Source organism: Electrona antarctica (genome assembly GCF_951216825.1).
Source record: "Electrona antarctica genome assembly, chromosome: 8".
Classification (NCBI taxonomy): domain Eukaryota; kingdom Metazoa; phylum Chordata; class Actinopteri; order Myctophiformes; family Myctophidae; genus Electrona; species Electrona antarctica.
The window spans coordinates 694,163-708,177 of record NC_136789.1 but is presented as its reverse complement, the minus strand read 5'-3'; the positions used below and the strand labels follow the sequence as shown (position 1 = coordinate 708,177).

General features: G+C 43.4%; 1 protein-coding gene across 1 annotated transcript; it reads right to left on the bottom strand.

Moving 5' to 3' along the window:
- Nucleotides 1-6,998: 6,998 nt before the first annotated feature.
- On the bottom strand, nt 6,999-7,836 carry LOC306927677 (replication protein A 32 kDa subunit-like; the record flags this gene model as incomplete). The annotated part of the gene is made up of 1 exon (XM_079507494.1): nt 6,999-7,836. One exon carries the CDS (start codon nt 7,834-7,836, stop codon nt 7,024-7,026), a length of 813 nt encoding a protein of 270 aa, XP_079363620.1. The 3' UTR covers nt 6,999-7,023.
- Between the last annotated feature and the right edge of the window lie 6,179 nt (nt 7,837-14,015).

Here is a 14,015-nt window from a genome sequence, read left to right as displayed (position 1 = left end):
TCTCGGTATCAGCTAGGCCTTTGCGGTGGCCTTCAGTGCATAAGTACCTTCCGCAAACCGGCATGAAGACGGGTGGAGTTAGCTTGGGGATTATATAGGCTAGAGGGGCACTTGTATTTTTGTATTTTTTTTTCTACCAGCTGGGATCTTTAAGCGTGCACAGCCAGGATGGTAACTTTAGAGGCATTTATCGCCGGTCCATCTGAGGACCTGTTAATGCAATGCACCAAAGACCAACTAATTAAAATAGCAGACCACTATAAGATTAAACTTGATTCAAATGATAAGAAGACAAAGGAATCCATAGCAGTGGTTTTGAGGCACCATTTGTTTAAGAAGGAGTTTGCCGAGCCAGAGGTGTCTCCTCCTCCGTTTAGCGCCGCATCGGCGGTGCCTACAGTAATGATGTCAGGGACAGGTTTAACTTTTGAACAACAAAAAGAGTTGATGATGATGCAGATAGATGCGCAATATGTGATTGAGAAAATGAAACATGAGTCTGAACAAACTAAATGGCAAGTAGAGCAAAACAGGCTTGACCTGATAAGGGACGGTAAAATTTCAGTTGCTGCACAAGTGTCCACCACAGAACCTGCTGAGTCCACAGGGGGTTTCGATATAGGTGGTAATTTACGTTTGGTCCCAAAGTTTAACGAACGTGACCCAGAGGCATTTTTTGCCATGTTTGAGCGTATGGCCGACGTGCGAAAATGGCCTGACTCTGCGCGCACATTGTTGTTGCAGTGCGTTTTGACTGGCAGGGCGCAGGAGGTTTATTCGGCAATGAGCGTGGCTGACAGCCAGGATTATGCTCGTGTCAAGGCAACGGTGCTGAAATCGTTCGAGCTCGTACCCGAGGCGTATCGCCAGCGTTTTAGGTTCTGGAAGAAACATGAAAAGCAGAGTCATCTCGAATTCGCACGTGACCTGACTACTAGTTTTACGCGCTGGTATAGCGCCTCGGAGGTAACGGATTTCGATGAGCTATGTGATCTAATGATATTGGAGCAGTTCAAAAACTCTGTCCCACCTCGTGTGGCGACGTATATCAACGAGCAGAAAGCGCGCAACGCAACAGACGCGGCAGCGCTTGCTGATGATTTTGTCTTGACGCACCGTGGAGAGTTTAAAGCGGGCGGTGGCAACACTGCTAGTGAGTCTCGTGGCCGATCAGATAAACCTCTTCCTGCTGAAGCTAAAAGTCATTCTAATGGCAGTGGTAATTTGCGTGAGCCAGACAAGGTTTGCAATTACTGTCATAAACGGGGCCATTGGAAGTCTGAGTGTTTTAAGTTAAATGGAAACCCCAGGACTCAAAATTTTGCAGGACATTCGCAACCAAAAGGGGCTGGTGCTCCACGTCCGGTGTCCACTTGTGCTACACCTAATTGCGGCCCAAATAAGGATGCGTCAGTTGCAGCACTGGATTCTTACCGCCCGTTCATCATGAAAGGCTCTGTGGCTTTGCTGCAAAATGGTAAAGAAGTGCCGGTAACTATTTTGAGGGACACAGGTGCTTTTGACTCATTTATTCAGGCTGGTGTTCTCCCTTTAACTCAGGATTCTGACAAGGTGCCTATCCGTGGCATAGATATTAATATTCTGTGGGTTTCCTTGCATAATGTTTTCCTCAAATGTGAATTATTCCAGGGGGAAGCGAGGCTTGCTGTGCGCCCATCGCTGCTGATCCCAGGGGTGACTGTGATCCTGGGGAACGACCTGGTTGGTGCTCGGGTGTGGGCAACGGTTCCTCCACCGGCAGTGGTGACGTCTGTTCCTTTGTTAACTGGGGGGATGGATAAAAGTGAACGTGACTTTCCAGAGGTTTTCTCAGCATGTGCGGTGACACGTGCAATGGCTAAGTTAAAGGGGAACTCTGAGTCACAAGAATCAGTTAAGTCTAAAGTGTCTGACAAGTTTGCAATACCTCTTGCTGATTTTCCACTGTCCATAACACGTTCAGATCTGGTGGCAGAGCAGCAGGCGGACCCGTCTCTGAAGGAGCTGGTGCCGCTGGTGCGACCAGAGGATGAGATTCTTGACAGTGCTTGTGGGTATTTTCTGCAAAACTCGTTGTTGGTGAGAAAATGGCTGCCACATAATGGAAGGTTTGTGGGTGAACCTGTGTTTCAAATTGTGTTGCCAGAGAAACTCCGCCAGTCAGTGTTAAAGGTAGCACACAATGAATCTGGACATGCTGGTGTGAGAAAGACTTATGACAGGCTGCTTAGGCATTTCTTTTGGCCTCGTATGAAGAGATATGTGGCAACATTCATTAAAACGTGTCATACATGCCAGTTAACTGACAAGCCTAATCAGAAGTTGAAACCAGCTCCATTGTACCCCATTCCGGCCATAAGCCAGCCGTTTGAACATCTAATCATAGACTGTGTTGGTCCTCTACCGCCCTCAAGGTCGGGAGCAGTTTATTTGTTAACGATAATGTGCCAGGCAACTCGCTACCCTGCCGCTTATCCTCTCCGCACCATTACAACTCGGTCAGTTGTGCGTGCTCTGTCTCAGTTTATCTCTATTTTCGGCGTTCCTCAGGTCATTCAGAGTGACAAAGGTTCCAACTTCTGTTCGCATATGTTTTCTCAGGTCCTGAAACAGTTGCGTGTGCGCCACAATCAGAGCTCTGCATACCACGCTCAGAGTCAGGGGGCCTTGGAGCGTTTTCACCAAACGTTAAAAGCTATCCTGCGCGCATACTGCACTGAGATGGGTAAAGACTGGGAAGAGGGGCTGCCGTGGTTGATGCTAGCTACTAGAGAGGTAACACAAGAGAGCACAGGGTTCAGTCCAAATGAGCTGGTCTTTGCTCATACAGTGAGAGGTCCATTGGCAGCACTGTCTGGAGATTGGATAGAGGCACAGCCTCCCAAAAATTTGATTGACTATGTTAATGGTTTTCGTCATCGGCTGTACACAGCTGGGGTGATGGCTAAAGAAAACTTAGCATCAGTTCAGGGTAAAATGAAACAGTTGTTTGATCTTAAAGCCGAGCGCCGGGTGTTTGGTCCGGGAGACCAGGTGCTAGCCCTGCTCCCCATTGTCACTTCACCTTTTCAGGCAAAATTTTCTGGTCCACACACTGTGGTAAAAAAGGTCTCAGAGCTAAACTACATTATTTCAACGCCTAAACGTAGGAGGCCAAACCAGCTTTGCCATGTGAACTTGCTTAAGCCGTACTATGCACGCACTTCTGAGACACCTGTGTTGTGTGTGCAGCCAGAGGTTGGCTTGGCTCATGCAGTTTGCATGGCAGTTCCGGTGTTGTTTCCTAGTCGGGAGGTAGAGGAAGATGGTTTGGGTACCCCGGATACAGCGTTGGTGCACGGTCGACTGAAAAATTCAGAATCGCTTGCGTGTCTTGGTACAATGTTGGCTCATTTGCCTGCGACCGGCCGGGAGGAACTTGCAGAGGTAATCCGGGAGTTTCCAAGCCTATTTGGTGATACACCGACTTGTACTCATTTAATTGAACACGACATTGACATTGGCGATGCAAAGCCAATAAAACAGAGATTCTACAGGGTGAATGCAGATAAGCGTCAATATTTGGAAGCCGAGGTTGACTACATGTTGACAAACGGTATTGCGGAACCATGTGCGTCTAGCTGGTCCTCACCTTGTATATTGGTTCCTAAACCAGACGGTACTTTTAGTTTTTGTTCAGATTTCCGTAAAGTGAACAATGTCACTAAACCCGACTCTTTTCCACTTCCTAGAATGGAAGATTGCATTGATCAGGTGGGCTCCGCTAAGTTCGTGAGTAAGTTTGATTTACTGAAGGGTTACTGGCAGGTGCCTTTGTCAGCGCGAGCTCGTGAGATAGCTTCCTTTATTACACCTAATGGTCTTTATTCTTACAAGGTCATGCCGTTCGGATTGCGTAATGCGCCTGCTACCTTTCAGCGCCTTATGAATCAAGTGATTTGGGACATGCCAGGGTGTGCAGTATATCTCGATGACGTGGTAATCTATTCAGACACCTGGGAAGTTCATTTGGAGCGCATTCGGGAGCTGTTCAGTCGCCTGAGGGAGGCAAGGCTCATGGTCAATCTTGCAAAGTGTGAGTTCGCAAAGGCGACTGTAACCTACCTGGGTCGGGTGGTTGGGCAGGGCCAAGTCCGTCCAGTTGAGGCTAAAGTGCAAGCTGTTGAGCAGTATCCGGTTCCAACTACAAAGAAAGAGCTTATGCGCTTTCTGGGTCTAATAGGTTATTATCGTAGTTTTTGTAGGAACTTTTCAACTGTTGTGGCGCCTCTTACTAACCTACTGAAGTCTAAGGTACAGTTTGACTGGTCACCTACTTGCCAGGAAGCATTTGGGCAGGCTAAAGCACTCTTGTGTACCGCTCCTGTTTTGTCGGCTCCACGCTTTGACAGACCGTTTACGATCTACACGGATGCCAGTCATGTGGGTGCGGGGGCCGTACTCATGCAGGAGGACAATCTAGGAATAGATAAGCCGGTTAGCTTTTATTCCAAGAAATTCAACTCTTACCAGCTAAACTACTCAGTCATTGAAAAAGAGGGATTGGCTTTGATTTTAGCTTTACAACACTTTGACGTTTATGTAGGTGGTAGTACCCCTGTTGTCATTTATACAGACCATAACCCTTTGACTTTCCTCAACTCTCTACAGTGTCCAAACCAGAGGTTGATTCGTTGGTCACTGTTCCTGCAATCCTATGCCTTGGACATTCGTCATGTTAAAGGGACGGAGAACGTGGTGGCCGATGCGTTGTCACGGGCTCCTCATGACTGAGGTCCTAGTCCTACTCGTCTCCAGTGGTCCTCCTCGTGCCGCTGTCTTTCACCTCTTAAAAATGCTTCATTGAATTCGGTTGCTGGGGTGGAAGCCTGTGACAGGGTGATGGTGGCCTTTGGAGTAGAGGTTGTATGGTAGATAGGATGTTTCTGTAAATAGTGGTCCGGTGATCCCCTTGGGACCCCGTCTTTATGGGGGGGGGGGTGTGACGGCCCCCTGTATTGTACTATATGTTAGGGTGTATGGTATTATGGTATATAGTATGGTAATTATATTAGGTGGTCTGGTGTAGCTTTATATATGTTATAGTTATAGTTCACTTTGGTTCGTTTATGGTTTCTTTGCTTTGCTGTCCTAATTTCTGTTCTCCATTATCTTGCAGTGGATTGGGGAGCAGAGCTATGATGATGACAATCAGTCAAGCGGCGGCACCTGGGCCCGGGTGCCGACGCCCTGTATAAAAACCTGTCTCCCCAGTCCCTTCCTCAGTTCTGCTGTTCTCAGTTCTCCTTGGTTCCTCTCCCACCATGCACCTTCTTCAGCATTTGGGTTAATACATACAACATGCACACACATACATCTCACTCATTCATACACGCACTACACTACTGATTACTGATTTCCACACCTCATCTGTTTGCTCTTGATTTTGATTTGATTTGGTTTGATTTAATTCCTTTTTCTTTATTTTGATTACTTAAATAAATTTATATTTCATTTGAGTACTGCGTCTCCCCTGTTTTTGAGTGGTGTAAACCACTCCTACAACTGGCTTTTGTGTGCATAAAAAAATGAGCATGGTTGCTATGTTCAAAATAATTTCTGACGTAATTAAATCACACCCGGGTGAACTGGATGACCGTAGCAACCGTGGTCATTTTTTCTGCACAAAAAAAGCCAGTTGTGAAATCACATCCGGGTGTGATTTCATTACGTCAGATCAGAGCTGATCAGGCTATATAATACCTTACCTTATATAATACCTCACATCGGACAAAAACTCCAGCTGAATCAACCTTACACCACTCAGTTCACACGGTGTGATTTTTTGTTGTATACTTGGCTCCCCTAGGCCAGGTGTATAACACCATGTTCACTTTACTGCCACCACTGCAGCCAGTCGTGTGAGTGTGCTAGTTACTGTATTATACAACATTATTGTTATTAGGATATCTACTGTATATCTCTACTATTTTGTTTGTATTCTTATCCCTATTTTATCCCTACTGGACCGGTGCACCGATCTACTCAGGAATAATGCATGCCCCACCCGGTTATGCAATACCTCTTGACCAGAGTACCCGTTGTACCCATCTGTCTGTGTCCCTTTTGTGTCCATTTATGAAGAATTCTGTAGTCGTCTGTCCATGTCCATTAATTGCCCATATACAGTACTACACGGTGGATTTCCAACTTCCATCGTTACCGACTTGGTGCTCTGCAGTCTCGGAAATCCATGCCCCACCCGGCTATGCAATACCCGCTGTACCCGTCCGTGTCAGAGTACCCGTTCCACCCATCTGTCTGTGTCCAATTTATGCCAATATGGACATTTCTGTATCTGTCTCTCTGTGTCCCATTATTCCTATATATGGAGGGTTTTTTTTTTTAAGAGTATTTGACAAATAGTTAACATAAACATGAAAACCTCAAAACTGAGCAATTATTTTCCCAGATTAAAAATAAATAAATCTTTATATGAGTTTGGCAGCCAGTATGTAATTGCAATAATAAAGGACTACTTCACCCATTTTCAACCTATCTTCAGATAATCGGCACGCACCAAAACTCAATATAATGGTACCATTTCTGTCTACTCACTGTGTCCCAGAAGAGGGCCGTGGACAGTTCATTGTATAAGAAGGGTTCCGTCCATAGCCCAACAATGAGACACATACAGAGTGAGTAGACAGAAATGGTTGTCATCTTATTTTAGTGAGTTGAGTTAGTGAGGCTCAAACATTAGATAAGGTTGAAAATGGGTCATGTCATGTGCTCCCTTAAATCATAACTGCAGTTAGTAGTTAGATCCAAACCATTGGATTCTGTTTCACCTGCTACAATAACAGAAGGATAACAGGAAAACAGATGTGGAAACAAACGTTCCACTGTAGTTCTTTAACAAACAAACAAATAAACTGCTGTAGAAGAGTGTGGAGGTCTGACTCCTTGTTAAAGATTTAGGTACAATATCAGCTTCTGTCACACGTGTTCTGTGGTATGAGCAATGGGATCAGGGTCAGTACGCTAGTCACCATTGTCTGTAGATTTGTAGTGATCCTCGTCGATGGTGGAAAAGATGTGTCCCTCGTTGCTCAAGAACTCCACTGCTTGCCTGATGACAGGCATACTTGTGCCACCAAGTCTCTGCTTCAGTTCTTGAAGGCTGATGCCCTCAGCATCTTGACAACGCATGATCAAACTAAGCACCTGGTTCTGATTTTGGTTCAGCCCGTTATTTGCATTACCCCCCGCATTACTGCTGCCAGGGCGGGACATGGGAGTGCTGCTCGAGTTCATTACTCCACCGCAGCCAGATGTCGTGTTCTGTGGTTTGTTTAGAGGCATGTGCGCTTGCACAACCTCCAGCATGTGTGAGGTGATTGAGTTCATATCCTCCAGGGGACTAACACTGAACGCCACCACAGACTTGATATTCTGGAAGGACCGCAGGTTGCCCGAGACTTTGACATAAGTGCCGGGGGTCAGGACAGCGCTGTCTACACTGGAATCCTCTGAGTCGACCCAGTGTTTTACATCCATAGGAGCACACGTCATGTCATCTATCTTGTACTGGATGTTGGTCATGGTTTTGTCTATGCTTCTGATAACCCCCACAACAGTAACTTGGGCAACCTCCACCTCTCCCACTTTGAAGACCTCATCAGTTTGAGCAGCAGACATCAACTGAGACATTGTGCACGGGATGATCTGTGTAGCACGCTGTCTCTGTTTCTTTTCCCCTCCTTGGGATAAAAACGGCGATGCAAAACCTCTTGGGGACTGAGTGTAGCCACCACCCATGCTGGAGTCACCATATCCTCCTCCTTGATTCCACATGATGTTGAATTCTGGTTTAAGTGACAGAAGCTCAAAGGAGAGGTGAAGTGTTCAGAAGACTGACAGATACGGACTGTTTCCTTTCCTCCTGCTGCTCCGATTCCTCCTATATATGGAGTTCTGTGTCAGGAATGCCCAAATATGAAGTGTGTTGCCTAATCTCAATGTGACATCATGGAATCTACAGGTGAGGGGATTTAGGCCCTAGGAATTAGTTCCACTGGCAGAGCCTGTTCTGGTGGTTCTCAAGTTGGGTGGATTACAGACGTACAGTACACACGTACACACATGTACAGCGACGTGGTGCATTTATAATAGTATGACGATTCCTGGTGTCATCATATATCTCCATATATGCCTATATATGGGCATATTGGTCGGATCAGCTGTTTTGGATAACGGCCTATCCGAACCCTAGACACCTCACTCCTCGAGTCCTCGCCGATGCGATGCGTGCGCAGCGATTGAAGTCGCTTGGTCCCATATATGCGCACACCATATGGGCATAGCGGTCAGCTCTGTGGCTCTGGACAACCGGAACTCCTCATATGCCTATATATGGGCGTTTGGGCATTTGTTTATGGTTATGAGTCTTTTCGGGAGAAAGCCTATCTGAACGAGTCAATTGCATGCACGGCACTTGCTCGGGTCGTCGCATGTAGAGTTTGGTCTGCCGTACAGGCGTACGCCTGTGCAATTATTATAAGATTATTATTATTATTATTAGTTTCCGTACTGGTTCCGCCATTTTTAGCAGTTTTAGCACTTCTGTGCTGCTGTTTTCCACAAAATTCTGCAATATCGTAGAGGGCCATGAGAAGATCTCCCAATAAGTACATTTTATGATTTGCTCGATCCTATAGAGCGTCGCAGTCCCGCCCCCTCGAGAGACCCAGAAAAGAGACCCATTAATTTTCCTCATAGCCTTTTCAGAAAGTATTTATTTAAAGACGTTTACGCCGCGGACAAAGCCAACTCTTGTCGTGACAAATCATGACAATAAACACAATGTTTTGGGCCAAACAAAGAATTAGAAAGTAGAAAAAAACGGCAGGTTACAACACTTTTTTTGTTGTTTTTCTTCTTTGTAATTATTTGTTTGGTCCAAAATATTGTGTTTGTTGTCATGATTTGTCACGACTCGAGTTGGCTTCGTACGACGCTTAAAAGGTCTTTAAATAAATACTTTTTGAAATGTCTATGGGAAAAATTGGGATTCATTTCCTGGATTTGGATTTGCAGAAATCCAAATTTGGATTTGCAGAAAAAAGGAATCCAAGGCACTCCGTCATTTGATGTTATTGATGAGCAAGGCAATTAAAAAACAGGACCTACGCGTTTCTTTCTCTATATTTTTAATATATTTGAAAACGTTTCAATTTTTTTCAAAAGTAGCTCACAACACGTTGCACTATATGACACTGCCAAACTATGTGCGAAGTTTAATTGAAATCCATTTATAGCTTTGGCTGTTATGAACACAGACACACACAAGGACAGAAGTGATTGCAATAAATACTTATACATACGAAATTTATGTTTCAGGAAATATTGTTCCAAGAACTTACCAAGGGGTTGTAGTAGCTCACTAAACTCAGTGAGGCTCAGCTTGTGTTTGATTGAAGCACCAAAAGCCTCAGAGACTTCTTGTGCAGTATCATATCGTCACCTTATTAAACTAATGGCCTAAGTCGTTTTTGCCGAAAATTAGTTTTTGGCCTAAATCACCTGGTGATGCTGACCATCTCTGGTAAAAGCGCCTAAGTCCTAACTTAAAAGACCTTCCTGTTACACCCTATTAAAAAATTGGCCTGTGTCAAGAGTGAGACTTAGGCCATTTTATTTTGCCTAAGTCATAATAAAATGTGACTTAGGCCATTTTAACACAGTACCTCCCATTCACTCCCATTCATCACCTAGATCTGCATATGGAGCCGACCAGCAAGTGCTGAATATTTTACCATTGGGTTAATAGAGCCTGTCTGCTTGTTCAGGGGATAAATTGAATATTGACCATTAGATCAAAATTCAGTCAGATCTAGGTGAGATATGACCTTTATCACGATTTAAAATGTACAGATTCACATGCATTTTCAGGGCATGTTTATTTTAATGATCAATCAATCGTGACTTGTTTTTACATTTACATTTTTATTATTTTATATTTATATTTATATTTCCATTCAACCTTAGTGTCTATAATGTCAATTATTTGGGGAACCACTTGCTGTAATTAATCTAATAATATATTGCTCTCTAGTTAATGTAGCAATGCATGTTCAAAACAGATTAAATTTCATTGGCAAGCATGTTTATGTCTTGTACATTAGACACATGGGCCCGATTAAGCAGGTGAAATCTAATTACATATCATATTACAGTTTTTAAGACGTGGAGGCGTGGGCAATGTCATATTACAATTATGGGCCTGGTAAGAAGCGCTTTCGACACCCCGTGGTGTGAGCAAAACGGCCTTGAATTAGTCATGGGAGTGTTTTAGGGAGTTTTGAGGCTTACCCAATGAACATGTCCGTACTATTCTCTTTACGAGTCAGCTGATGTCCTCATACGGAATGCGCCCTTTTCTGCAAGCGGTATTACATTTCTGCAGACTGGCACCATAGACATGACATGACTTTGTCACATTTGGGTTAATTATTCCTATTGCACTGCATGCTGTCACCTTTATGCCTCAAAAGAACAGATCCACAAGCTGTCACAGCCATGATGTGCATAGCTTGTAGGCCTATGTCTCTATTTTGTTAAGTAACTTGCAGTGTTCATTGGAAAGTCATTACAGTGGCGCAGCCATCTGCTAAGGGAGGGAGATATACGCACATCATCACTTCATTTGTTTCTGTTCTAAGCATGAAAAACAGCTGTAAAAATCTTTATTCTAGTTCATTTGATTCATAAATGAATAACTAAGCCTTTGAAATGGCACCTACCTATACCTTTCAGATCGGAATGGAACTGCGAGTAGATACGCAGCATTGGCTGGCAAATTGGCAATCCATGCGTAATGTTCCCAGAATCGTCTAACCCCCGAACATACAAGTTCGTTTGATATTGTTTAATTCGATAAAAATAGAACCATGTACCATACAGCGAATGAAAGCAAGATTCCTAAGGAATATGGGGATTTTTACATTTTAAAAAACGGTTGAGAAATGAGAGAACCATGAGTGTTTATAATATCAAATATTATAAGAATAATATGAAAGACAAACGGGCTGTGAAGACACTGAAGATTTCACCATCCCGACAAGGAGGAAATATAGCATATAGTGCATGCACGTATATGCACTGTTGCACACACGCTCTTTATTTGTTTCTATTGAAAAACACCAGTAAAATAACGTTTATTTTATTTTATTTCATTCGAGTCACGGCGAAGGAATGAGTTGAAATGCCATACGTGCGCCATGCGTATTGCTGCGGCCCCAATGTTATGGTCTTCGCTCGTAGCATTTTATTGAAGAAGAATTGAGTCGGGTGTGATACAGCGTATGAAAGCAAACTCCCCAATGATTATGGAGATGTTTTAATTTTAAAAAAAGGTTGAGAAATGAGCGATATATGACCCTTTACAATCTCAACAACAGAAAGCCAGACAGCCAGAAAGCTCGCTGTTGCCATGTCTCATAGAAACAAGTAAATAGGTCTATAAACATACTCCCAAAAGAATCGCATATAACAGGGGTCTGCAACCTATTTTAAATGAAGTGCCATGTTTTTATTTTCTAGATAGTGAGTCTGCCATATCAAGATTCCTTTTAATGACACCACATTAAAATTTCCAGCATATTTTGATTGTCCACAAATGTAAAAACCTTCTTTTTACATATTTTCTTGCACATTGTTAAAATGATCATTATAAATATATATCCCCCTGCAGTCAGAGTTCATAGTTTTAATTAATGAATGTGATGCATTGTGAGCTGGTAGATCTGCTATTTTAAAAAGTAATCTTTGAAAAAAGTGACAATTGTGGAATATTTTTGAAAAATGTTTAAAAACACAAATCTGTCATGGGGGTCACTGGCTTAGTTGGGCAAATGCATTCATCTGGGGGTCCTTGGCATGGGAATGTCGCTGTGTGAGGATCACTGGTTTAAACAACATTAGGAGAAAAGCCCAAATAAGCACTTTAGAAACAAGAAAAGCAACCACAACTACCAATATTTACAAGCAACTTTGCAGAAAAAGAAGCCGCTTATAATAAACAGCAAACAGACATGGCAACACTCCAGAGCCGCTCAAGTGTAAAATCAAACAGTGCTTTTTGCTTTTAAGACGTGGTCAGACCCAGGTGGAATTGGTATGCGCTGAGTGTTTTTAGGTCAAGGGGCTTAATAGCAAATAGCGCAAAGCGAAAATAATTAACATATGGACACTCCCCCAATGCTAAAATATTCAGGAACGTGGTATTCCATATGAGTGAGCGTTCACCACGGCTTCCATAATACGGAAAGGCGCAGAGCGAGGCCAAAATCTGTATTACCGCATGGGTTTTTCGACTTGCTTAATCGGGCCCTATACAGAGCAATGAGTTGAAAGATCCAAGTTGGCGCAATGCCAGACTGCATTGCGTTGGCAGTATAGGCACACATAGATGACTGAACAGGGGCCTTTTAAGTAATTTCACCCTGCCTGACCCAAGCTACAGTAAACTGGGATGGCCCAGCAGAAAGGGGTAGTGGTAACAGAATTCCTTTTCTTCCATTGTCACGTTCTGTGACATGTTCTGTATTTAGTTAGTGTTTTAGTTTACTGTTTTCCTGTGATTTTGTAATATTGTGTCTTAGTTCCAGTTAGAGTTACTGTACCCTTGTGTGCTTTTATTTTGTAGTATTGTTCCTAGTGTTTCCTGTATGCCTTGTTACTGTTTGATGGTCTTGTCTAACCTATAGGCCTACAGTGATTAGCCTAGTGTGTCCACCTGTGTCCTCTTAGTTCCACAGCATATCCCAGTGTTGATTGTCAGTTGTGTTCACCCATGTGTCCTGTTATCCCTGTGCCTTTATATACTTAGGCCCAGGCTACACGTATATGGATCTTTTGCAAAACGCACATTTCTTTGTGCATTTGGGCCTTTCAGCCACACGCAAACGGTGTTTTCGGCCACTCAAAGGAGGTTTTTGGAAACGGATAAATAAGTGAAGACTTTCGAAAATATCCGGATCAGTGGAGCTGTGTAGTCATGCGAAACGGAGCTTTTGAGAAACGATGATGTCACCGCTTATTAGCGCATATCATTTTTACTATAATTAGGTGTGAAAAAAGCGCATCGTGGCGTTTTGACCTTTCTAGCGATGTTTGACCTTTCTAGCGCTTTGACCTTTGACCTTTTGACCTTTTGACCTTTCTAGCGATTTTTGACCTTTCTAGCGTTTTGACCTTTCTAGCGATGAAAAAAGCGCATCGTGGCGTTTTGACCTTTCTAGCGATTTTTGACATTTCTAGCATTTTGACCTTTGAATTTTTTTTTTTTTAAAGCGCATCGTGGCGTTTTGACCTTTCTAGCGATTTTTGACCTTTCTAGCGTTTTGACCTTTGACCTTTTGACCTTTCTAGCGATTTTTGACCTTTCTAGCGTTTTGACCTTTCTAGCGATGAAAAACGCGCATCGTCGCGTTTTGACCTCTCTAGCGTTGAAAAAAGCACATCGTCGCGTTTTGACCTTTCTAGCGATGAAAAAAGCACATCGTCGCGTTTTGGTCTTTCTAGCGATGAAAAACGCGCATCGTCGCGTCATAGTGTGACATGCTGACAGACAATGAAAGAAACATGTTCCACTTCCACTCACAATTTAGTTGGCTTTTAAAATGCGGTACTTATTCCTTCATTAAAAAATATGATTGGCAGTGGCACCTCATAAGTGTAAAGAAAGAAAGAAAGACCCTCTGGTTCCATTTTCTTTGCTGGATATTGTGATTATGATAAATATTAGTGCTTGACCCTGTATTGCATTTTAACATGATGTTGTGTTCACTTCGTTGTGGTGTATGATAGATGACTGAACAGGGGCCTTTTAAGTAATTTCACCCTGCCTGACCCAAGCTACAGTAAACTGGGATGGCCCAGCAGAAAGGGGTAGTGGTAACAGAATTCCTTTTCTTCCATTGTCACGTTCTGTGACATGTTCTGTATTTAGTTAGTGTTTTAGTTTACTGTTT